The 26464-nt window shown below is 49.1% G+C and overlaps 1 protein-coding gene across 2 annotated transcripts in view; it reads left to right on the plus strand.

Moving 5' to 3' along the window:
• The first annotated feature begins 6339 nt into the window (after window positions 1-6339).
• RUVBL1 (RuvB like AAA ATPase 1) overlaps window positions 6340-26464 on the plus strand; it is a 36677-nt gene continuing 16552 nt past the window's right edge. Inside the window, exons 1-4 of one of the 2 annotated variants that reach the window (XM_059937752.1) lie at window positions 6340-6562; window positions 10098-10184; window positions 16745-16877; window positions 25420-25571. In XM_059937752.1, coding sequence (XP_059793735.1) covers window positions 6422-6562; window positions 10098-10184; window positions 16745-16877; window positions 25420-25571 — 513 coding nt within the window. In that variant the 5' untranslated portion in view covers window positions 6340-6421. The remainder of the gene's footprint in view (window positions 6563-10097; window positions 10185-16744; window positions 16878-25419; window positions 25572-26464) is intronic. The other variant, XM_059937753.1, reaches the window with a different exon arrangement.

A 26464-nucleotide genomic window follows, 5' to 3' on the forward strand; every position in this document is an offset into this window, starting at 1 on the left:
TCATAAGCTCACTCCAAGAGCCAGGGAGAGTGTGGGGGACACCCTGTAGGAACTGGAGCCCTGTTGCCAGCAAAATGCAGGTCACATCACGCCCCCTCCTTTGTCCTTTGTCCTTTGTCTCTATCCTGGCTTCTACCCCCAGTGAAGCGAGTTTGCTTTAGACCAGGCTGGTGCCCTGGTGCTCTCCCCTGTCCCAGCAGGCTGAGGACCCCTTACACATCTTTGCTTGCCCTCGGCCTGGCACGTCAAAGGCTCCATAACTGTTTCTTGAGTGGACCCACCTCCAAACCTCCAGCCCACGAAGACACCATCCTCTGCAGCAGACTTCTGGGTCCCAGCCTGGGTTCCAAGGCTGGGCCTGGTCCCTGGGAAATGATTGACAGGGAACGGCCTGCAGAACTGCGATTATTTGGGATTTGTTCTTAATGTAAATGCGATGCTGGTTCCTTTCTGTTTCTTTAATGCCATTTTGTACGAAGGTAGTTCAAAGTTCTTTACGAACAGCTAGTAATTAATTCAACTTCATTAAGGCCAATTAATCCAGGATTAATTATAAATTTGCTCAGAGGAAGTTATTATACTTTGCTCTTTGATTTGAGTTTGGCTTTAAAGATTCTTTTAGGAGTAAAATGGAAATTTCCCTTTTCTCTGAGGGTATCTACCTTGCCAGTGATTGTGTTAACCACGTACCTTCCTCGACATGTCCCACAGTAACCTCAGATGAGGTTGTCACCCAGGCCACCACTGTGCTCCATGGCACTCCCAGTACTGAACAGATCTGCTAATGCCCCGTTAGCTGCAGGGTGGGAGCTGATGTCCTGGCAAGAGCTGGTCCCACGCAGGTTCAAATCACGGCCCTACCTCGTGCTGGCTGTGTGCCTGGGAGCACACTTTCCACCTGGATATGGATACAAACTCTTTAAGGTCTACAGTGGTCGGCGTCCCCTCCCTCTTCTTCTGTAAGACTCCTCAACTCTCCTTGGAGGTATCACACTCCTCTTCTCCAGGTCATGATGGGGGCTGACTGAACGCTAGCTCTAGGGGTGGGCCTGAGACTCAGGTCCATTCCAGTAGCCATGACCATTGGTTTGGCAGTGAGCGTGTGACCCAAGTTAGCACAATCGGAGAAAACCCTGGAATTTTTTCCAGGACAGGCAGTAGAAAAGTGTGCTCTCTGATACTGGACTAAAGCCTGGGGAAATCAGTCTGGGCCCTAATGGGACCCCTGGAGGGAAGCCTGGCCACAGCAGAAGAGTGGCTTCCAAAGATGTCCGTGTCCTGGAACCTGTGATGGTGTTGCCCTACATGGTAACAAGACTCGGCAGGTGTGATTCAGTTAAGGATCTTGTGATGGCAGGGATGGGGGAGGTGGGGAGCCCACCCTGGATTATCCCGTGGGCCTGATGTAGTCAGCAGGGTCTTTATAGGAGGGAGGCGGGAGGATCAGAATCAGAGATGGCATCATAAGAAGACGCCGCTGGCCGTTAACTGTTTTTAAAGGTGGAAGCAGAACATAAGTCCAGGAAGGTGGGCAGCCTGTAGAAGCTGGAAAAACCCAGACTGTGGGTGCTCCCCCAGGGCCTCCAGAAAGGAACGCAGCCCTGCCCACGCCTTGCTTTTAGCCTAGTGAGGCCCATTTTGGACACTGACCTGCAGAACTGTAAGAGAATACCTGTGTGTTGTTTTATGCCATTAAGTTTGTAGCAATTTGTTACTGCAGCCATAGGAAACTAATACAAACCTTTACTTGGAGTGTGGAGTCTCTTTTCCCATTTATTAAATCAGTGAAGGGCTCCTAACTCCCTCCCACCTGCTCAGAGAATCAGAGTCTGACAACTAAGACCTACACTGGAAATAGCCTCACAGCCTGTCCTCTGGTCAGACCTGCTGCTTTCGCCCAGGCTGCCCTGACCTCTGACCCCATTGCCATGTGACACCAGTGGGACGCCAGTGGGACGATGGTCCAGACGGAGCCCTGGGGACCTGCAGGCTCCAGCTGCTTTCTCGGCATCTGCTGCCGGGTTTCCCCACCGCAGTGGGAGGTGCCTGCTGAGACGGACGGAAACTGTTCCCCAGCAGAGAAGGTTGCAATCGGAGGCACAGGCCTCACCCTGGCTAACCTGACCCTGTCCCCAGCCCGACTTCCTGCCTCGGGCGCCAAAGCAATTCCTGTGAGTGCCCTCGGGTACTGTTTCCGTTTGAAAAGCATGACAAAATTACCACGAAGGGCAGGACACACACACAGCAGGCAGATATCCAAGGCAGAAATAGCCCATGTCTTTATGTTCCAAAGCTCTGATGCCATTTTCTGTGCCCCTCCCAGCGCTTGAGCCCATTGTAAAAGATCTCACTGAATTCTTTCAATAATCCTAGGAAGTGCTGTTGTTGCTACTTTACAGCAGAGGGAGGAGGACAAGGAGAGGTGACTTGCTCAGGCCCTCTGTTTGCTGCCAGCTGATCCTTGTTTTATGTCAAGTTTTTTTCAACCTCAGTGATATGAACCATCTTCATAATTTATGCAATATCCAGGTACCACCTACAACTTCATATTTTTCTTTAAGTTTGACTTAAATAAAATTATTTCCCTTACACAGAAAAACATTATCACTTGCCATAAATAGCTGGGAACCACAACAACCTCAGAATCAGGATCTTTAATAAAGAGAGATTAGCAAGCGTTAGAAAGGGGTTAAAGTCACACTCTACCCCCTAAGACTCACTAAATTAGAATTAAAAAGGCAATAATGTTCTCACTATGTGGATCAACTTTATTTAATTTTATGTCTTTGTACCACCTCTAAGACGCCAGCAACATTATTTAATTTTATGTCTTGTACCACCTCTAAGGTGTCCCTTCTGTCCCCAGAAATCAGCCTGGGGCTGAAATAACAAGCATGCCAATTAGGTTGGCAACACTCAGAAAGGGGGGTGAGAATGTGGGAATATAAGACCAGGGACTAAGCCAATTAGCTTAAAAAGGGACCTCTTCAACAGAGACTTTCTTTGATTTTGATTCTGATTGGTTTGGATCTTGGGGACCATGGCTCTGAAGTGCACCCCAGACACTGGGAATTATCCTGCTTGTAATCATCGTAATAATCTTTGTAGTGCGTTGTATTCTCTCAAAAGCTTTAAATGCATGTTCGCAGCCACTAACCACCAAGCAAATGATCTCCCTACAACTGAAACATCAGAAAAAGAACGAAGGAAAGACTGACAAAGAACGTGAACCCGACGTCATAACCTGTGAGCACCACACAGAGGGTCAGCAGAAGCTGCAAGGCCTCCAGAGTGGTAGCTGGGAATAGCGCTAATGCCTTAAATTTGTATTGCATCTCTCAGGCTGAGAGACTGGTCAAAAGGAGGAAATTGTTAAAAATAAGACAGTGGGCCCAAAATGCAGTGGCTTATGCTAAGCCTCAAGCCACCAAATCAAGACTTAATTACTGGACTTCCCTGGCGGTCCAGTGGTTAAGACTCCGCGCTTCCACTGCAGGGGGAGCAGGTTCGATCCCTGGTTGGGGAACTAAGATCCCACATGCCACATGGCATGGCCAAGAAAAAAAAAAAGAATTAAGTTTCAGCTCTTTCCCCTTTGAATGGTCTTGGCGCCCTTGCTGATATACTGAGGGTTTATTTCTGGGCTCTCTATTCTATTCCATTGGTCTATATGTTTATCCTTACGCCAGTGCCACGCTGTTAGATTACTGCAGACCATTATTAAATGTCCTATTAGTTAGGATACGCTCTCAGCACTCAGCTGAGCCTGGAGACCATTACAATGTGTGGCTTCACGGGGCCCCTAGGTCATTGCCCCCCCTCCACATGCAGCAGCCTTCTCAAGATGTTGGAGAAGGCAGAGGCAGGCTTGACCTGGGCTTGTGGGCTCAAAGGTCAAGTGTGAAAGAAGTCAAAGCAAGGAGGGAGAAGAAGCGCTGGGAACCAAGTGGCTGAGATGATCAAGCTTGGACTGGAGAAAAGAGGGGTCAAGGGCCTGGGGGTGAAAGAGCAAGGCTCATGGGAGCGAGAGTGAGAGAGCAGGCAGGTCTGGGGTTGTCACACAGCACAAGCTGGGATGCAACTGTCCACTCCATTCCTTGTATGTGTGTCACTGCACAAACCCATGGGTGGAACCCTAACTCAAGTTATTTTAAGCCCCAATGTCAGTGCCATTTACACTGCCAAGTAGGGCAAAGCTGGATCTGGGGACGTAAAGGATTTAATCAGGAATCTGCCAGCTTTCCTTTCCTTTGTGCTGGCTTCATTCTCAGACAGTCTTCCCATGAAGTGGCAAAGATGACCTGGAAACCTAGGACCCAAGTCTCTTTCTTTCCTGATATTTCCAGTAAAAGTGCAGGTCTGAGTGTCATTGGACTGTCCACTCACATTTCTGAACCAATCACCATTCTGGGGAGGAGGGGATACTTTGATAGGTCAGGCCAGGGACCCGTGTCCATTCCTGAAATAAAGCTGGGGGGGAAGGGGGTCAACCCATCTAAACCGCCTAGATGCCAAGGTGGGGAAGGGTGGTTCTCTACAGAAAATTAGAGTGAAGGTGGCCAGAAGAGGTAGGAAGGGTGCTGGGTGGGCATAATAACCCCTGTCCACTGCTATGGGCCTCACCTACCTTCATGCACCTGGCACACTTTGGACACTGGCCTGCCGCGTCATCTTCTGTTGAAATGAAAGGATCTGCCTGGCTCTGCAGCCAGGCCCAGCTTCTTTGCACACTGGATCTGGGGTCTAGGCCTGGGAAAGGCATTTGCTCAATTTGTGATCTTGGACAAACTCCATCCCCTTTTAGGGCCTCAGTTTCCTCACCTGTAAAAAGAGAATGCTAGGCTGGATCAGATGTTTGAACTGTTCTTTAGCAGGAAAAAAATGTAACAGCTCTGGTGGAGGGGGAGGGGGGGGCCAAAATGTTCCATTCACTGACAGAAACCATTATCAAGTCCCATAAGATCCGCTGTGTAAAATACGTGCAGCAAAACTGCATGATTCTGTGTGTATGTGAGGGTCCAGAACCCTACTGAATTTATAAGAAGTGTTAACTGTGAGCCAGGCTGTATGGAGACACTGGGGTTAAAATGATGAACACAGATGTGATCTACACTTTCTTAATGCCTGCCATTTAGTGGGAGAGACTAACATTGACCTGATAGTCTTGAAAGTAATCGGAAACCTAGACTCAGAAGTTATGATGGAGAAGTACAAGGAGAGGTGAGAGTCAGGAACTCCTGCAACTGGATTTGACTTCAGGTCTGTCTCAACCCTAATGCAAGCTCCCCTGAGTTCTGGGCCAGTCCCTCCCTTTCTCTGGACCTGAGTCCACTCATGTGTGAAATGGTGACATACCGTCTGCTTCCGAGGATGTTATCCTTCTGTCAGGGATCGGTCCAGGCGTTACCACCTCATGGTGCCTTCCTTGGCTCTCCAGCTGTTCCAGATGGCCCTGCTCTGGGCTTGCACACCACGTGGGTGTACCTGCTTTGGCACACCTCATGTTGCAAATTTCCCAACTAAGGACTGAGCTTGTCAAGGCTGGAGATTTTGTATTTTGTGTCTGCATCCTAGTGCATTGTAGTGTCTGGCTCACAGCAGGTGCTAACAAATGTTTGTGGAATGACTGGGTGGATGGAAAGAGTACACTTTTCAGGGGTGTGTTAATATCATCATGGAACCGGACAGGACACAGCCGCTGGCTAATTGTCTCATCTGAGGTCGTGGGATGGGATGAGGTTTACACCGGCTGCAAAGCCTGAAGTCCTCAGGTGGAGTTCCAACTCTTCTGATTACTTGCTGTGCGGTCTTCGTAAGTTAGTGGGCCTCTTTTAGCCCGCATCTTTATCTGCATTAGGAATTACACTAAACGTCATCCACAGCCAACTTAATCTAAGTAAAGGGAGAGGTGGAGGCGAGGAGAAGCAGAGGAGGACAATCCCAAGGAGGATGCTGAGCACGGCATCCCCAGGGAGATGAAAGGCGTGGGAGTCAGAAAACTGCTTAGTGGGTGCAAGTCGAAGCTTAAGTTCTAAACCTGTCTCTTCATATCCAACACCGAGGTCGAACTTGAGCTCCGCAAAAGGGTATCCATTCGAGTGCGGTCAAGGACGCGAAGGCGCCGTGAAGAGCGGGACTCGCGCCCTCACTGGTGCTCAGCGGCCCTTTCGGGCCCACCCGGGCAGGAAGCGCCGGCCGCAGGGGAAGCCAACCTCGGGACACAGCCGGAAGCGGGTGGGCGGAGCCTCCCCGGCAGCCGCGACGGGCACAGCCAGGAGCCAATGGGGCGCTGAGGCGTTCCCGCCGCGGCCAATGGGGAGCTGACCGAGGCGGGCCCGGACCAGCCGCCTGGTAACGGCCGCGTGGTAACCGGCTGCGCGCTGCTAGGGCTGAGCGGGCGCTCGGGCTCCAGGTGCGCAGGATGAAGATCGAGGAGGTGAAGAGCACCACCAAGACGCAGCGCATCGCCTCCCACAGCCACGTGAAGGGGCTGGGACTGGACGAGAGCGGCCTGGCCAAGCAGGCGGCCTCGGGGCTCGTGGGCCAGGAGAATGCGCGCGAGGTGTGGCGGCGGCGCGGGGGCTGAGGCGGGGGGACTGAACTGAGGGGGAGACCGAGGCGGGGACGGGGCTGAGGTGGGCCCGGGCGGCGCGGACCTGGCCTGGGGGTGGGGCGTGGGGAGGACGTCCCGGGGCGCGGCGACGACCCCGCGGCCTCGTCCCTGGCCGCGAGTCCTGACTGACCGCCGCTCTGGGCCAGGCCGTCCGCGCGGCACGGGGGTCGGCGGGGAGAAGATGGGCCAGGTCCCTGCTCTCCTGGAGCTCGCGTTTCAGACACAAGCGTTTAAACCGCTGAACAGAAGGGCCGTTATTAGACTTCGGGGATCAGTTCCTGCGGGGCTCTGCGGGCCCGGGCACGGCGTTTGAGTTGCTGTGAGCGCAGTGGGAGGCTCTGGGGCTTTTAAAGTCGGGAGGTGATCCGCCTGAGCAAGTGGCAGGTACAGAGGCCTTTCTGAACATTCCAGTTAAGCCCACTTTTACTAAGTGATGCTGGTGCCAAGTGCCTTCGCCCGCATTATCATCATAAAACTGTTCAGGCTCTTTGTGTGTGTGTGTGTGTGTGTGTGTGTATTTTTTTTTTTTTGATGAGAACATTAAGGGGGGGAGAGGTCACTTCACCCATCCGCTTGCCACCCAGTTTAGTAATAGTAATGCTGGAGTTTGTGCCTGTGTGCCCCTGACTCCCGAAGCAGCGCGCTCTGTGGTAGGACCGCCCCCCTCGGGCCCCCCTCAGCCCTAACGTCAGCCCATTTTGCCCCTCCGCCCCTGCGGTGGCTCGGCAGCTACAGAACTCCTGGGCAAGCCTCTTGCCTCCTAGCCTGATTGTGCTAATAGAAAGGGCCAAAGAGAAGCCTCTGGTTTCCATTTGGAACATCAGGTTTCCAGAGAGGAAATAGTGACAGGGCCAAGGTGACTTTGAAATTTCTCTTTTTCCAGCTTCTGCTCTCGGAGGGCCTGTCTCTGCAAGTAGCTGACACTGTTGAGCGCTTTTCATGTGCCGCGCTGTGCTAAGCAGCTCCGTTTCCATTGTCTTTTCGTTCTCCTCCACTTTGTCATGACACTTTTCAGACGTACCAAAAAGTTGAAAGACTTGTGTAGGGCGTACCTGTGTGCCTGAATTCTACAAGTAACATTTTACTCTGTTGCTTTGTCTTCTATCTGCTCATTTATCCATCTAGCAATCTGCTTTTGCATTTCAAAGTAAGTTGTAGACATTAGTATACTTTACCATAAACCCTTTAGCCTTTGTGCCACTATGCTATGAACTCTGTTTTCAGCTGAGGAAACTGTGGTTCCTAGAGGTTAGGTTATGGATCTAAGGGTACTCGGCTGGTAATTGGTAGAGCCAGGATTTAAACCCAAGTCTATCTGACTCCAGAATCCATACTCTTAACTCTGACGCTGTGTACCTCCATACGAATATGAGCTTCCCAAGGACAGAGACTGGGTAGTAGTATATACCCAGAACTTGACTCATTATAGGGACTCAGAATTTACGTACTGAATTATTGGGCATCCCACCTCTGCTACCAGGTCCTTGTCTGAGTCTGGTCACATTAGCAGCCTCCTTGATGTTTAATGTCCTCATCTGAAAAATGAGAGTTAGACTAGGTCATCTTTTAAAGGCCCTTCCAGTTCATACTTTTTAAATTTTGGAATTCACTGGACATGTCTCACTGGAGAGAAGGAGCCTAAATGGAAGAAGGTTAAATGGAAGGGGAAGTGTGTGATTAAGAGTACGTAGCCAAGGTTGGCAAAGGCTCTTCTACCTCTTTTGAGTTGCCCAAAGAGTTCCAGTGCTGAGGATTATGATATCAGAGGTTACTGTGGAAAGACCATAATGGCTCTTCTGTCTTTTTAGAAATGCAGCATCTGAAGAGTATCTTCTAGGCTCTGTGAAGTGTACTGTGCTTTTCCCGCCGAGCCAGAAATGGAATAGGGCACATCCACATGCATTCCTTGAACCCATGTTTTTGAGGGGCTAAGTGTGGGACCAAGGTACGTCTCCACAGTCCATGGGGAAAGCGGGAGAGGAGATAAGATGCGCTCACAAGACCCTGTCCACGAGGTACCACCCAGGGAGGGGAGCTGTGGGCCTGCCCTGAGGCAAGGACGGTGCACCTTGGAGACAGCTGTGCTTTAGGTTTTTAGATCAGTGTGAGAAACCTTGAGATTAGGTGTTTAAGGAGTGTGACTTTCTCAGCCTTACTCCTTTAGAGTTAAATATTCTAAAATACATAAAACCAGGAACCCATTTATGGAATTTCTAAACATATATACACACACGTATCAATATGCAGTCAACTCTTGAACAACATGGGTTTGAACTGCACGGGTCCACTTATTCGCAGATTTCTTTCAATAAATACGTATTAGGGTGCAACATGACCCCCCGTTGGTTGAATCCAGGGCTGCTGAACCACAGATATGGAGGGCTGACTGTATAGTTATGCGCTGATTTTCGCCTGCGTGGAGGTTGGGCGCCCCTAACTTCAAGGGTTCATGGGTCAACTGTATATACGTGTATGTGTATGTGAAATACATGCTGTATGTATATAATGTACATACCTGTCTATATGTAATATATGCTGTAAATGGCTTAATACTCAGAATATTTAAAATATACGAACAAACAAGTAATTTAATCTTGAGGATTTGAAGGGCATTCCTTGGATCTTAGGATGCCGTAGGTTAAACCTCACTGCAGCATTTGCTTACAGCATTCTGGGATAGCTAACTGATGGCCAACTAGTAGAATACGTCATTGATTCTTAGCCGTTAGTGGGTTAATTTGGGAATCTGATGAAAGCTGTGACCCCTCCCTGGAAAAAATGCACATTTGAACATATACACACAGTCTTGTTTCCAATTTTGAGGTGTGTGGGCCCCTGGAGTATATGCCACTGCTCCCATTTGTACCCCTCCTGTCCGTTCTCCACATAGCAGCCATCAAGATCCTTTAAAAACAAATTTTCAGAACATGACATGTGGCCTAAGGCTTTTTCACTGGCTTCCCATTACACGTAGAATAAAATCCAAACTTTACTATGGACTGGAAATTCTGTTCTGGGTGCTGCCCCTCTTGCCTCTACCACCCCATCTTCCCGGTCTGCTTGTTTTCTGAACTCTGGTCAGCACAGCTTTTCTGTCCCTTGGACATGCCAAGCTCAGGACTGTATTTTGACTTTATTGTTGCCTTTCCCTGGAACACTGACTCCTGCCCTGCCTGCAGCTTCGTATATCAAATATAATGTCAAAGAGGTCTTCCCAGATCACTCTTTATTATAGAGTAACCTCTGCCCCCAGCCACTTGCTCGTTTGTTGCCCTTTTTTCTTCATAGTAGAGATTCTGTGTTTGTATGTCTCCTCCACTAGGACATGAGCTCCATGGCCCTCTACTGCCTCTGGCACCTAGAACAGCGCCTGTGGTGTCCTGGCACTCGATGAGTCTGAGTTGTGTGGACCAGGCACTGGACTTTTTCCTCCTGTGAAACATTTTAATATTGATTTATTATTTCTTTCTATTGTGGTGTCTAGGCATGTGGTGTGATAGTGGAATTAATCAAAAGCAAGAAAATGGCTGGAAGAGCTGTCTTGTTGGCAGGGCCTCCTGGAACTGGCAAGGTACTCATTTTCTCTCATTTTTTAAAATCTACCCAAGAGGATGATCTTAACGTCTAAGCCAAATTCAATTTGTGTCTTAACTGGTCTTTGTTTAGCTAAATTGGTTATACGTATGTTTTTAAAACCGACGTGCAATAATACAGTTGAGTATCTAAAATCCATGCTTCTAAACTTCAAATTACCCTGGCTGAGCTCCAGAGAAAAGAGAGCGAAGTCCTCACAGGTGTCTCATTGTCTCTGTAATTTGTCTTTTATCTCCTTCAAGTCTCCTTTGCTCTGGAAATACATTTCTGTTGGCCTAGGGCTTCATAAAATCTTGGGAGTGACATCTTACTTGAGGGGGAAAGAAAACCAGTCAGCAAGCAATTTTCCAAATGCTAACTTGACCCAGCACTATTCTGGCTGTGTGAGAGATGGGAAGAAAAAGGAAAAAAGAATTAGAGACGTGATCTTTATCTCCAAGGGCCTTACAGTCTCTCCAGGGCAGAGAGGATACCATGGCAGCACGGAAAACTCCAGCTGAGCACTAAGCTGCGAGGCATCGCCTGATCTTAAATGCAGCTGGAATCGCAGCAGGAGGTGACACTGGGGCTGGTGTGGCTGGAGGGGTTGAAGCTTGACATTTGACTTTGCAGGGAAGAAAAGGGCCTTCCAGGCCGAGGGTGCAGGACAACTTGTGGGATCTGTGAGGGGCTTGGCTGGGTGCTTGAAACGCACTAGAGCCCCCAGTCTGGGCCCTGCTTGTTCTTCAGGAGGGCTGCTTGGTGCAGGAGAGGAGGAGCCTGGGGGAGTCATTGTGTAAAGAAAGGGGTTCCAGCTCTGGTGCTGAGACCCCAGGCAGGTCCCTTAGCCTTTCTGAAGCAGTAGCGCAGCCCTGCCTGTTTGAGGGAGTTATTAAAGTGGCAGTTGTAAGATGATGACTCTAATTATCATTTTGAAGTCATATGATTGAACTGATAGTATGTCTTTTACTGGTGTCTAACAATAGAGGAGGAAGTGCTATATTTGTGAACAAGTATAAATGTGAGCTTTAATTCCCTTTCTGCTTGTCACTGTATTTACCATTTATTTGCTTACTACTCCTTCTCATATCTTAGACCTTTGCTCTCCCTCCGTTTCCTTCCTAAAGTACATCATTAAGAAGTTCCTTATAGAAGTTTGTTGGTGGCAAAGTCAGGTTTGTATTTATTGTGTTGCCTTTGTTTTGAAAGATAGTTATGCTGGATATATAATTCAGTTGACAGATGTGTTCTCTCAATACTGTTTCTCTCAGTGATATTTGCTACCTTTTGGCTTCTAGTGTTGCTTTTGGGAAGACTGGTTTTGAGGATTTTGTCTTTTCTCTCTGGATGTTTTTGGGATATTTTGGTTTTGGTGTTTCACTGTGATATGTCAAAGGGTGGATTTATTTTCATTTATCCTGCTTGATATGGATCTGAGTACATATTGTGTCTAATAAGTTCTGGGAACTGGTCAGCCTTTGTCTCTTCAGATGCTGCCTTTCCCTGTTCTCTCTCTTCTCTTCTGGAACTCCAGCTAGGTGAGGTTCCACTGCAGAGGTCCTCTACCTGGGCTGACTTTGCCCCCCGGGAGCATTTGGCACTGTCCTGAGACGTTTTCGGTTGTCACACTTGGTTGGGCCAGGAGTGCTGCTGGCATCTTGTGGGTGGAGGCCGTGGGGTTTGCAGGGCACCTTGCAGAGCACAGAGCAGCCCCTGTAAGAGGAGTTCTCCAGCCCAAAATGCCCACAGTGCCAAGACTGGGAAATCCTGGGCTGGAGCTTCTCATTTTGTCTTCTTAGTCTTTGAACCTCTGTTATGTTTTCTGTTGTTTTGACTCTTCTGCGTTCTGGGTAGCTTCATTAGACCTCTCTTCCAGTCTGTCTTGTAAGCTGTGAGGAAGCTACTCTTTAATCCAGTCCGATGAATATTTTCCATTTTGAAAAATTTGTAACCTACAAAAGAGTGGAAAGAACAGTTTGATGAATCCCTCTGTACCCTACTCATAGGTAACTAAGTGTAAATATTTTGTGAGATTTGTGTTTTCTCTATGTTACTTATGAACCATTTGAAAGTAAGTGCAAGGGACCTTCTCTGTCGTTCCCATGATACGGTCATCCACCCAAGAAATGTAATGTTGCTAATAAAATTAGCTAATATCTAGTTTATATTAAAATATCTCCAAGTCATTTCAGTTTGTGGCTCTTTCATTTTTTAATATTTTTTAATTGAATTATAATCACATATCACACATTGCATTCATTATTGTCTCTTTAGTCTCTTTATCGAGAACAGTTCCCGTCCCCTGCATTTTTGGTTTGTTTTCTTTTATGACACTGACATTTTTGAAGAGCCTAGGACAGTTGTTCTGTAGAGTACCCTACAGCTGTCCTCCAGTGGTTGTCTGATTGTGTCTGAAACGTTCAGCCCTTTGGCAGAACGCGATGCAGGTGATGTGTCTGGAACCTGCATCACAACAGGAGGCTAATGCCACGTTCCACTGTGAGGGGACTGGTTCCCTCTGAAATTTATAATCATCTGGGAAGTGACACTTTGAGATGTCCTGAATATCCTTTTACCCTATGGCTGTAGCATTCACTGATGGTCATTGCCTTATCAGTTATCACATTGGTGGTTGCAAAATGGTGATTTTCTAAATCTGTCGTATCCTCTACATATATTAGCTTGCTTTTTTTTTTATAATGAAGAAGCCCCTCCCTCCCCCACTCATTAGTTTTAATTTCTTCATTTCTACAAAATCTGTTTTTTGCTTATTTATTTGTTTGTTTGTTTTGGCCGTGCCATGCAGCTTGCAGGATCTTAGTTCCCCGACCAGGGATCGAACCCATGCCCCCTGCAGTGGAAGCGTGGAGTCCTAACCACTGGGCCGCCAGGGAAGTCCCAAAATCTGGCTATTTTTGATAGCCTCTTGTTCCTTGTTTGTGAAATACTTTCTTTTTTTTTTTAAATTTTTTAAAATTTATTTTCATTTTATTTATTTATTTTTGGCTGCGTTGGGTCTTTGTTGCTGCATGTGGGCTTTCTCTAGTTGCGGCAAGCAGGGGCTACTCTTCGTTGCGGTGCGTGCGCTTCTCATTGCAGTGGCTTCTCTTGTTGCAGAGCACGGGCTCTAGGCGTGTGGGCTTCAGTAGTTGTGGCTTGCGGGCTCAGTAGTTGTGGCTCACAGCCTCTAGAGCACAGGCTCAGTAGTTGTGGCGCACGGGCTTAGTTGCTCTGCGGCATGTGGGATCTTCCTGGACCAGGGCTCAAACCCGTGTCCCCTGCATTGGCAGGCGGATTCTTAACCACTGCGCCACCAGGGAAGCCCCGTGAAATACTTTCTTATTTATTTTGTATCCTGTATCTGCTTGTGGACTCCTGTTTGATCAAATCTGCGGCTTCCCTGATCTCTTGATTAGGGCCGAGTGCTTCCTGAGAGGACTTGGGAGGGCCCCTGCTGTGCTGCCAGCACAGGGCACATGAAGGAAATTTTGTGGCTTGGGTTTTCTGGCCATAACGCAGTGTAGAGACCAATCCTTCATCTGTTTGGGAGCCTGCTCGTGAGACTTCCTCAGCCAGAGCTGCGGTGAGACGGACAAGCTTGTCTTTGTCCCTTGGAGATTTTCTCTGTGGCCACCTTGTCTACTGACGTGTGCCCTTCAAGGCTCCTTTTTATCCGGGGGTTTCTGGCATCTGTCAAACACCTGCCCAGCTTTTCAGAGTAGTAAACTACCTTGCAATGATAGTTTACTACTCTGGGTCTATCATGACTACTTACTTATTCTAGATGTTTTGTAACAGGAGGGAGTGGCCGTGGCTCTAGTGGCCACTTTGCTGGAAGCATGGGTCTCTGGTGCTTTTGTAACATTGTACCCATGGACCTCAAGGTTCAGACAACTTAACTGAGTGGCCGGCAGGAGTGTGGTGCTTGTTCAGGGTATGGCCATTCCCCTCCTGAGGCCTGCACACTCTTAATAATGGGGCTTTGGGTTTGGGTTTTAGAAAAAGGTGTTCGGATGAAGTTGAAAACAAAGTAGGTTTTTTAATCTTTAGGCAACAGCCTCTTTTTTGTGCCACTTGCGTAGGGGGTGGGCACAGAAATAGGTCTTGGAGATTGGGGTTTTCATCCTGACCCTTCTGCTTGCTAACTGCTTGACTTTGGGGGAGCTGGAAATTTCTGAGTTTCAGTTTCTAGATTCACAAAGTGTGAACTAGAGTATCAAGTTCATAGGCTGCTTGGGAGGGCTCAGTGGGACCCCTCGTGCACGTCGCCCGGCCCTATATAGTAGGTGTAGGTACGAGGGCTCAGTGGGTCCCCTCGTGCACGTCGCCCGGCCCTATGTAGTAGGTGTAGGTACGAGGGCTCAGTGGGACCCCTCGTGCACGTCGCCCGGCCCTATGTAGTAGGTGTAGGTACGAGGGCTCAGTGGGACCCCTCGTGCACGTCACCCGGCCCTATGTAGTAGGTGTAGGTACAGTCTGCACAGTAGCCACATTGTATGCCAGCCTTCTGGGAGCTTTAAGTGGAGGAAACTAGACACACCTGAAGCATTTCTTAACCAAGCATTTATCATATTTTAGTGGGATATGTCGATCATCTCTTCTGTATTTGGTAGTGGTGGGGGTCTGCATTGAATCTGATGCAGCACTGTCTCTGGAGTTCACAGCTGCGGGAGGGGGGTTGGGGCCTGTAGCGACAGGGAAAGAGGAGGAGGAGTGACTGGAGAGGTGGCGGGGTTGGGATAGAAGGTGAGCGTGGCTGGCCCGAGGCTCCTGCTGGGAGCCCTGGTGTCAGCGTGCTGCTACCTGCCCCGTTACGCTCCAGAGATTTTCCCTTCGCTCTTAGGATACAAGAGGATGCAGCTTTAGAGGTATCAGCCCTGAGGGCACAAACTCAGATGCCGACTCAGACGGGCAGTGGGGCTGAGTGCAGCGCCCGGGAGCCCGCGCGCGCCCTTGCTGGGGAGGCAGCTGCCCGCGTGCCCACTCCCAGTGCTGCCACGTGGTCACGGGCCCCCCCGTGGCCAGACCTTCTTGCTTCTCAGAAGAAGCTAAATAATTGTATTTTTATGTGAAATTTCCCAGCATCAGAAAATGGGCAACAACTGAGTTTAAAAACACACATGAGGGCTTCCCTGGTGGTGCAGTGGTTAAGAATCCTCCTGCCAATGCTGGGGACATGGGTTCAGTCCCTGGTCTGGGAAGATCCCACATGCCACAGAGCAACTAAACCTGTGCGCCAACTACTGAGCCTGTGCTCTAGAGCCCGTGCTCCGCAGCAAGAGAAGCCACTGCAGTGAGAAGCCCGCGCACCACAATGAAAAGTAGACCCCGCTCGCCGCAACTAGAGAAAGTCCGCACACAGCAACGAAGACCCAACACAGCCAAAAAAGAAAGAAAACACACATGAGACTCTGCAGGCCAAAACAGGAGCAGTCTGTGGGCAACCAGTTTGCTACCGGTGATGTAACCCAGGACTTTGATTTGACAGATGAGGAAGTCAGGCACCAGAGATTTGCCATGTACCCAGGGTCACGCTGAAGATTAAACTATCACCAAAAGGGCAGTGAACAGAAGAGGAACCTTTACTGAGCCACTTTTAAAAGTGTCTTGGAGATCCATGTCATCCTTCAGTAGCAACCTTGTTCTCTTCCTTAGCCTGTACACCTTGGGGACCTTACCTGGGCTCTCGTGTCAAAGTTGAGGAAAGGTGAAAACAGTATTAAAAGGCCGTGGTGTTTCCCCGTCCTGCACCAGCTTTAAGGCACTGGCTTTTCATACTTGCTCTTTGACCATACGTCGGTTAGTCTTCGTCTCTTCAGCATCTGCCAGCGGTAGTTATCTTAGCAAAGGTCAGTTTGTAGTTTATTAGGGCATGTTCACGTGTAACTTCACCAGCTCATAGCTTCAGAATCCTAGCTTGTGTGTCATTCTTCATGGTTTGCGGGGCCACTCAGCATAAAGTGAACATCCTGTCAGTTGTTCCTTGATTATTGATTTCTGATGGGTTGTAAGTTGGTGCCTTGCTGTGTCTGTAAAGACAGAAAGCAGTATCTCAAAGACCCAGTGGTGCTGTTCTACTGCGACGAGGTCAGAACCCTGTTTTGACACTGAGGGAACAGTTTTGGAAGACTATACTGACTATTCTGATGGGAATCTGATCTCTGGAACCCTGCTGTCAGACTTTAAGGTTCCACTGTGCCATTTTCTAGATTATGGTACCGAGGACGTGTTATTTAATCTGTGTCTCAGCTTCCTCATTTGTGAAATGGGGAGAGTAGTGGTGTCCACTTTGTAGGGTGAGTGGGAGGGGCATGTGAAACATCGCGAACTGGACTGGCCAAGTCTCAGTCGTGACAACTGTTGTGATGACAGGGACCATTATGCTAGAAATCAACTGTCCACAAAAGTCATTAAACGTTTATTGTGAAACATGCAAACTGTATTAAAACTAAAGGGCTAGAATTTCAGTTCCTAGTTAATAATTTTTTTATAGCATATGTTCCTGAAGTATATTTCAAGAATGTGAAACAAGTGCATTTCCTTTGTTTTCTTCTGTAGACAGCTCTAGCTCTGGCTATTGCTCAGGAGCTGGGTAGTAAGGTCCCTTTCTGCCCGATGGTGGGGAGTGAAGTTTACTCCACGGAGATCAAGAAGACAGAAGTGCTGATGGAGAACTTCCGCAGGGCCATTGGTGAGTACCCTGCCTGCGCCCAGTACCCATCTGCACCTAATACCCTGTCCATGCCTGTCCGAGGCTTGTCCTCACTTGCCTCTTCCTTGTGAAAATGCCTCTAGGACTTGTATTCGTGGCACTGCTGTTTTCCTTTTGGTGCCATTAGTGTTATCTTTGCAAACAAAACAAAAACCCAGCTTTTCCAATGGAAGTGCTTTAGCAACCAGAAAATGTGGGCCCAGCTGTGGGGCTGGGGTTCTTCATCTGACAAAGTAGATTTTCCTGGCAGCCCTACTGTGCTTTTAGAGATGACAGTCCACTGAAAAAGTTCTGGACGTAAGCCAACAGCACTGTGTGTCGTGCTGTCAGAACGCCCGGCCTGCATGCTGAGCCGGTCAGCGAGCGAGGAAACCATGTGGGACGGTGGAGCTTCAAGGCTGTGGTGCCAACCGTGCAGGGCCTGGAGCTGCTGTGCTGACTGCCTGTGACGTGCCAGGCCCGCCACTGACTGTGGCCTTTCAGTCCCCAAGAGGAAATTCTCAGTCTGCATTCTGCATCTGATGAAACAGAGTCTCATAAAGTTAAATAACTTGCCTACTGTGACCCAGCTAGTAAGTAGAAGCAGCCCTGCAGTCTGACCCTACACCTGTCTGCCTCTGGAGCCCGTGCTCTGACCATGTGCTGCGAGCAGAAAATGGCCGCTCTCCTGAATTTGTACCTCTTGCCAGCCGGGACTTCTGGGACATTCTCCTGGCCCCATTCCTGCTGGTCTAGTTCTGGGGAAATCTTAGTTTCCCTCAGACCTACTTGTAGACATAGCTTATTCCTGTTAAGCTATGAAAAAATATTTAATGCACACATGAGTGTCTATATCTAGGATATACTTGCTGAGTTGTTGTCAAAACAAGGTAAGGGGCTTCCCTGGTGACGCAGTGGTTGAGAATCCGCCTGCCAATGCAGGGGACACGGGTTCGAGCCCTGGTCCGGGAAGATCCCACATGCCGCGGAGCAGCTAAGCCCGTGCGCCACAACTACTGAGCCTGCGCTCTAGAGCCCATGAGCTACAACTACTGAGCCCGTGAGCCACAACTACTGAAGCCCGCGCACCTAGAGCCTGTGCTCTGCAACAAGAGAAGCCACCACCATGAGAAGCCCACGCACCACAACGGAGAGTAGCCCCTGCTCACTGCAACTAGAGAAAGCCCGCACACAGCAACGAAGACCCAACACAGCCAAAAATAAATAAGTTTATTAAAAAACAAACGAACAAAAAACAAAGTAAGTATTCTCAAGAAGGAAACTTACTAGAAAACTTCAAGGAAATTATGAAAGTTTAAGAAAGAGTAGATTTGTGTAAGCCCAGAATTCTTTCCTCAAGAATGGTAGAGTCTAGGGGCTTCCCTGGTGGCGCAGTGGTTGAGAATCTGCCTGCTAATGCAGGGGGCACAGGTTCTAGCCCTGGTCTGGGAGGATCCCACATGCTGCGGAGCAACTAGGCCCGTGAGCCACAACTACTGAGCCTGCACGTCTGGAGCCTGTGCTCCGCAACAAGAAAGGCCACGATAGTGAGAGGCCCGCGCACCGCGATGAAGAGTGGCCCCCGCTTGCCGCAACTAGAGAAAGCCCTCGCACAGAAACGAAGACCCAACACAGCCAAAAAAAAATTAAAAAAAAAAAAAAAGAATGGTAGAGTCTAATTGAAGGGTATGGTCACGTAGGGCCTTAGAACATGGTAGGGCTTTGCATGCTACGCTGTGCGAAATGAAGGGAGAAGCAATGGGAGAGTGGAATCCCTCTGGCTGGGTGTGGGGCGTGAGGGCAGAAGCAGGGAGCCCATGAAGGGTCTGAGCAGGAGGTGGCGGTGCGTCGGCCGGCGCGGTGGGGCTGGGGGTGGGAGAAGCGGTTGGATTCTGGGTCTGGTGGGATGGTGGAGCTGATGGGATTTCCTGAGAGATTAGATGTGGGGCTGGAAGAGGGAGAAGAGAGAGGAGGTGAGGATGAGTGCCAGGCGTTGCCGGGTTTGGAGGTGGGAAGTAAGGGGAGGAGTAGACTGGGCGTCTGTTGAACGTCACTGTGGGTGTAGTGGGCCGCGTTCATCAGTGTAGCCCCAGTTCCTGGCCCACGGGGGGTGCTCCGTGACGTTTTTCTGAATGAGAGAAAGGGTGCACTTTGAAGCAGGTAGAAGAAAACAGAGGCTTCTAGCCCTCAGTCTGTGTCTGGTCGATAGACAGATGTTGTTTGGTTTACACAGTGTTCTTTAATAGCTTTTGAGTGAGTTGCCAGTATTTGGAAATTGGGAGATGTCCCATACAATGAAAGACGCTTTCGTTCCCTGGCAGCCGCGGTGGTCCAGGCGAAGCAGGCGCCCTCCCTAGCAGAGCGGCCTGCGCCAGCTCACCCCGGTCTCCTCGTGGGGCTCGCTCTGCTGCCCTACAGTCCCTGCCAGGGCCCTGTGAGCGCTGGAGTTTGGGACTCTTGTTAGAGGCTGGTTTAGAAACCAGAGACGGTGCACTCTGTCCGTAGGCTAAGTTCTGGATTTTTTTAAACTGCCAAGTATTTCCTACTGGAAATATTTTTTACCTTGAAACACTGGATTTCTTTTTTTTGTGCCTATTTTAAACTGACATATAACATACACATAGAAAAGTGTAAAAATACCTGTAGTTTAACAATAATGAAGTAGATGCTCATGCAGCCACCATTCAGCTCAAGGAACAGAGCATGGGCAGCACCACAGACGTGGCTCGTGCCCTCCCAGGTCATAGCCCCTCTCCTCTCCTACACATCCCACAGAGCGCGAGAGTGGTGTGGCAGTGGCTTCTGTGGCAGTCATAACCCTGTACACCCGTGTGTGTGTCCTAGGCAGTGTGGCTTAGTTTTGTCCCTTTTATAGACTTTATCTGAACGGAACCTGCTTTAGGTGCTGTGTCTTGCTTCTTCACCAGCCTTATATTTGTGAGGTTCAGCTCGTTGTGTTGTATCTGGAATAACAGTGGAAATGGCTCACAGGACCCCCTTCCTAGTTTAAAATCTTTCTGAGTACTTCTCGAAAACTTAATGAACATGTGATAGATTTTTTTTCACTCATTAAGTAATGAGATAAAAAGTAAGATGTTACAATTAGTTCAAATATCTGAGTACTTTCTAAATGTATTTTTATTTATTAAAAAAAATATTTTTCTGGACTTCCCTCGTGGCGCAGTGGTTAAGAATCCGCCTGCCAGTGCAGGGGACACGGGTTCAAGCCCTGGTCCGGGAAGATCCCACATGCCGTGGAGCAACTAAGCCCGTGCGCCACAGCTACTGAGCCTGTGCTCTGGAGCCTGCGAACCACAACTACTGAGCCTATGTGCCACAACTACTGAAGCCCGCGTGCCTGGAGCCCATGCTCCTCAACAAGAGAGGCCACTGCAGTGGGAGGCCCACGCACCGCGACGAAGGGTGGCCCCCGCTCACCGCAACTAGAGAAAGCCTGCACGCAGCAGTGAAGACCCAACGCAGCCAAAAATTTTAAAAAACACACACATATAAATAAATAAATAAATAAATATATATATATATATATATATATATATATATATATATATATATATGGTTTTTTTTTTCTGACATTGATAAAAGATGACAAACTCACCTTTACATGAATGCATATGTTTGGGTTGCTTAAAGTTAACTTAAATGTGTTAAAACTTGAAAAAATAGAGATAAATTTCCTGGGATTCTGTTTTGTGATTTGCCATTTTTGAGGGGACGAGACAATGCAGTTCTTTTGATGGCAGCAAGGTGAAGAGAAATTTCTTGATCCTGACACAGAATAAAAAGACAGGCCATTGACTGTCTTCAAAAAGGAACCCTGCCCATCTTCCTCTGCCTTTGAATTCCTGTGAAGTGGCAGAGGGGGTGGGGAGGAAGTGGTAAGCTGACCAGAAATAAAAAGCAAGGAGTCTGTGCTGTTTCCTTGACGTGATGAAGGTCCCTGTCAGGGATTTAGAAACCTGAGCCAGCAGATGAAACCTGTGTCGTTCACGATGTCATTGCCGGAGATAGCGCCAGCCTGACCCTTTTCCTGGCTAACAGCCGGTTTCATTGTCCGTCACCCACATCCCCTGCCTGCTTGTCAGCACAGAGCAACTTCTAAACAAATATGGGGGCTAGTGAGAGACGGGAATGCCTTTCTTCCCCTACTCAAGGAATTTCATGTTACAGTCGTCTACCAGTAAATAGAGGGAAGCATTCCATTTGAAGGAACTTATCTATGTGGGATATAAAAGTTTTGATTTAAAAAAAATATCAAAGTTAATTTTAAAAGTACAGAAATTTCCAATTTTGTCACAATCTTCTGTTGTCACAATTCATGTTGTTTGGAAAATTTTTGTCTTGATATTCAGGAACTAAGCATTAGGTACGGTAGAAATGAAATGCAGCCTCTCTTTTGGGACTATTCCAAGACTTCCATTTGTAGCTGATCAGATTAAAGGAAGGTAGAGTCAAACTTTTCCTTAACTTTAATATCTGAGAGTCTTTGTCCTGATTGGGTTTCTGGGGAAAGAAGGCAAACAACCCAGTGATAAGATAATGACCAGGTTTGAAGGTGGGAAGGGACTGAGAGTGTCTGAACCATGGGCAGTGTTTCCCTGTGCCACTGGGATATTTCCCTATTAGGACTGAGGGGGCTTGGTGGTGAGGACACCTAAACCATTACGGGGCTTCCCACCCTCAGAGTAGTGTACGGCTCCACGTCCTGAGCAGAACAGAGTTCTTCACTCATCCTTTAGATGAGTGTCTCTCAGCTGGGGCTGCACATTGGAGTCATCTGGGGAGCTTTAAACTCCTAAAGCTGACAGGGTCCCAGCCCTTGAGATTCGGAGGCAAATGGTGTGAGTGCAGTCGAGGAGGGAGGAATTGTAGACGCTGTCAGGTGAGTCTGCAGGGTGAGACCTGTGACTGGGTCCAGTAGAGGTTTGGAGCAGCCCTCCCTCAACTTAAGCCAGCAGTGTTCCTCTTTTGCCCAGGCCCACTGGTATTATTTACTTAGGTATTTCTTTTTAAAGTGACTTGGTAGTTTGGCGCATAAATACAGAAGAGTGCACGGAACATTAATGTATACCTCGGTGGATTATTATAAATTGAAAACCCATGAAACCAGCACCCAATCAAGAAAGAGATTATTGCCAATACCCCAGAGCATCTGTATGGTTCCATCTATCCTTCCATTTTTGAGATTCAGCCCTATGGCCGCGGGTAGCCATAATCGTTTCTCATTGCTCCGTGATATTCTATTGTGTGAATACACCACAGTGCAGTTACCTCTCCCACTGCAGGTGGACATGGGAGTTTTCCCAGTGTTTGGCAACTAAGAATGATGCCGCGTGACTGTTGCTGGCTGTGTCCCTTGGTGCACATGTGCACTCAGGCCTCTTGCGTATATACCTCGGAGTTGAACTGCAGGGTCACAGGTATTCATGTGTTCAACTTTAGGAGGTAATAAATACCATGTTGTTTCTAAACCAACTTATACTCCCACCAGCAGTGTAAGCTTTCCTTTTGTTCTGCATCCTTACCAACTCTTGATATTGTCAGTCTTTTTAGTTTTAGTGATTCTGGAGGTTGTAGAGTAGTATTTCGTTGTTTTTTCTTTTTCCATTGTTAAAATTTTTATTTTGGAAAATATCAAGTACCCAAGAAGTAGTTAAGTGCTACGATGACCTCCCCCATGGTCCCATCTGATTGCACAGCTGCTTTCATATCTATAAATATTTCAGTATGTATCTCTGAAAAAGAAGGACTTAAAAAAATACCATTTTCATACCTAGAAAAAATTAACAGTAAATTCTTTAATATCATCACATATCTAGTTAATGTTCACATTTCAGGTTGTCCCGTAAGTGTCATAATATATTTCTTTTATAGTATTATTATGCAAATCAGGATACAAATAAAGGTCTACATAATAGATTGGTTGGGAAGTGTCTTCTATCTTTTAAATCTGTGTTCCCTTATGTTTCTATTTTTACCTTTGGGCAAAATACAGACTAGATAGAGACTGAGGTCGTACTCAAGGGCTGGCAGAAAGGGGGTGATGAGGGCTGTGGGCACACGCTAACTGGAAGGGGAAGGACAGGGCAAGCTTCATGAGAAAGGCCCTGCGGTGGGGTCGGAGGAAACGGGTCCTGGAGACTCGGACCCCAGTCCTGGGTCCACCCTGAAGAGGGACGGACTGTCCGCCTCACCGCTGGCGCTGACGCTTGCATCTGCGAAGTGGAGACAGAGTCCTTCCACGGCTGCTTCGGGGCTGACAGCCCTCCTGCTGTCTCCCGGCCCCAACCGTCTGGGCCGGGTGGGGGGCTGCTTCTACGGGCGAAGAGCTGCTGCAGCCTTGATTCTTAGTTTATTGTTGTTGGTGTGGTCTGCCAGCTTTCCCCTAAGTTCAGGGGCGCCTTCTGTACCCATCTTCACCTGATCTGACCCAAGGATGCTTCCCTCCTCACCTTTGAACTGATGGCAGGCACAGTGACTTAGAATGGCTTTCTTGTTGAAGTTTTTAGAATCCTCTGAAAATAGATTTAATAGCTGTTAACTTACCTGTGGCATGGCTATGGTTTCGGAGGAAGCCATTTGTGTCTCTTGACCTGGACTTCGGGAATTAGAGTCTGTGCAGGAGTGTGTATGTGTTACGTGTGTTTTCAGAGAAGCTGGGGTGGTGATGTGCATTTGTCTTCCTATTTTCAGAAAAACTTCAGTTACTAATGATTATCATTGCTTTGTTAGAAAAACCCAGTTTCCTTTTTTTCTCAAGTTACTGTAAATGTTATTGAAGCATAACATGCATACATACAGAAAGCATAAATCGTAACTGTGTAGCTCGATGAGTTTTCATAAAGTCAATACACTCGTGTAACCAGGACCCGGATCAAGAAACAGACCTTGCTAGAACTCCAGAAGCTCCTTATGCCCCCTCTAGCTACTCTTCTTGTCCCCCGGGCCAGCAGGCAGAGACACGCCTGTATCGACTCTGAGGGGAAAAAACGTCTGATCCAGACGAGGCCTGGGTTTTCGTGCTGAGTTCGGGGGTGCGCGGTGCAGGGGCTGTAGCATCCCGTGGCGCCCTCCTAAGAGATCGCGGGCCTTATGCAGAACTTGCAGGCGCATCCGCAGGCAGATTTCTTTTTTTTTTTTTTTTTTTAATTAATTAATTAATTTATTTTTGGCTGTGTTGGGTCTTCGTTTCTGTGCGAGGGCTTTCTCTAGTTGTGGCAAGCGGGGGCCACTCTTTATCGCGTTGCGTGGGCCTCTCACTATCGCGGCCTCTCTTGTTGCGGAGCACAGGCTCCAGACGTGCAGGCTCAGTAGTTGTGGCTCACGGGCCCATTTGCTCCGCGGCATGTGGGATCTTCCCAGACCAGGGCTCGAACCCACGTCCCCTGCATTGGCAGGCAGATTCTCAACCACTGCGCCACCAGGGAAGCCCCACAGGCAGATTTCTTGGGTGTTGGATGGTCTGCCTGATGACACCCCCTCACCCCTAAGTGACTTCCTTGGCTCGTCCATTCACGTGTGCCTGTGGGGCTGAGCCTTCAGCCCGGGTGTTGACAGTCTCGCGGGGGCCGCTCGGCGCTGCAGGTCCCGGCAGGGGGAGATGCAGGGTGCCAGGTGGTGACTGTAGGGTGAGGAAGAAGGAAGGGTTGTGTCAGGGCAGCTTTGTAGAGCTGGCGAGTCTCTACCTGGAAGTCTGTGAGGCCAAAGGGAGGGAAGGATGCTTCCGGCAGCAAAAACATTGTACTTGAGGGCACTGAGGCTATCTTCTAAAAATTAATTTGACAACAAACGTTTATTGAACAACTAATGTGGGTGATGTTTAGAATAAGGAGAGACAAGTTTGCCTTCATTTACAGTATTCTAATCTAAGAACTGTAAATGCTTTATTATTGGGGGCGGTTTGCTTTGGAGATGAATCGCGAAGAGTTGTAGAACAACCCGCTACAAATCGTGAATGACAGCTGGGTGTTTCTTCTTGGGGTGTGCAGTGAGGAGCAGCCAGAGGCCCAGATGCCTGGCGGGGTGGCTGTCCCTTGCTCTCAGCACGGACCTCTCATTCTTATCCTATACCTTGCTCAGGCGTGATGGTGCCAGAAGGGGTGTGGTGCGTTACTCCACTGGTTTTAAAAATTTCCTTCAATTTCCTTCATGTGGTTGCTGCTCTAGCGGAGTAGGATGGTTTGGGTTCAGAGACAGGATTAGAGGCTTAAGCTAAATTTCAGCCCCATGGCGGGGTAGCGGATGTCTGAAACAGCTTTGAGGAACGATGGCCTGGGTGCCTACTTCTAGATCTGAACCTAGACGGTCCCTTTGAGAGGGTGAACTAGAACAGTTCTCTGCGTCCCAAGCAGCTCCTCCACTGCCTGTGTGTGGGCAGTGCTTCCCCACCCAGGGTTACGTACGGTGAGGCTGACTTGTTGGTTCTTATAACGTGGAGGTTTTATGGCTAAAAAGCCTGATAAAAGAATGAGAGGGAGTCGCGCTTCTCACCAGGGCTCGTTCATCTGCTGTCTGTCTCTTCCAGGGCTGCGGATAAAGGAGACCAAGGAGGTATACGAAGGCGAGGTCACGGAGCTCACCCCGTGTGAGACGGAGAACCCCATGGGGGGCTACGGCAAGACCATCAGCCACGTGATCATAGGGCTCAAGACAGCCAAGGGGACCAAGCAGCTGAAAGTGAGTGCCTGCTCGTGGGCTGTCGCTCTGCCCCAGGGTTGCCCGGCGTGGCGTGACCTGTCTGTGCGCAGGGCCGACGGAGTCACGTGTGGGGCAGGGCTGGCACACGGAGGACTCAGTAAAGAAGTGGCTCTTCTTCTCTTCTTTTTATTTATTTATTCATTTATTTATTTTTGGTTCCGTTGGGTCTTTGTTGCTGCGCACGTGTTTTCTCTAGTTGCGGCGAGCAGGGGCTACTCTTCGTTGCGGTGCGCGGGCTTCTCATTGTGGTGGCTTCTCTTGTTGTGGAGCATGGGCCTAGGTGCGCAGGCTTAGTAGTTGTGGCTCGCGGGCTCTAGGAGCGCAGACTCAGTAGTTGTGGCGCACGGGCTCTAGGGCGCAGGCTCAGTAGTTGTGGCGCACGGGCTCAGTTGCTCCACGGCCTGTGGGATCTTCCCGGACCAGGGCTCGAACCCGTGTCCCCTGCATTGGCAGGCGGACTCTTAACCACTGCGCTACCAGGACAGCCCTCTTCTTTTCTCCTTGATGCCGAGGGCGTTGTGTATGTCAGGGCCTGAGCCGTGTGGCGCCGTTCTGTGTCCCACGCAGTGGCCGTGTGTCGCAGGCCTGGGCGTCGGCTGTTCAGTTCCAGTGCGCGTGCTCGCAGGAGGAGCAGCGCTGAGGGATCTGGTGGGAGTTGAAGAGTGCTGACAGCGGACTCCCCCGGGGCCCAGCACAGAGTCCTGGCTGCAGTCCCTTCTGTGTGTCGGGCCCCATTAGCCCGTGGTGGCTTCAGCGGTCGGTTCTGCTCAGGCCAGGGTCCCGGAGAGAGTGTGGTGGTGGCAGTGGGGAAGGCCCTGGGTGGTCCTCCCACTCCTGTAAGCCTTGAGGAGGCGACAGCAGGGACGCCTGGC

This window comes from Balaenoptera ricei, chromosome 11, assembly GCF_028023285.1.
Source record: "Balaenoptera ricei isolate mBalRic1 chromosome 11, mBalRic1.hap2, whole genome shotgun sequence".
Classification (NCBI taxonomy): domain Eukaryota; kingdom Metazoa; phylum Chordata; class Mammalia; order Artiodactyla; family Balaenopteridae; genus Balaenoptera; species Balaenoptera ricei.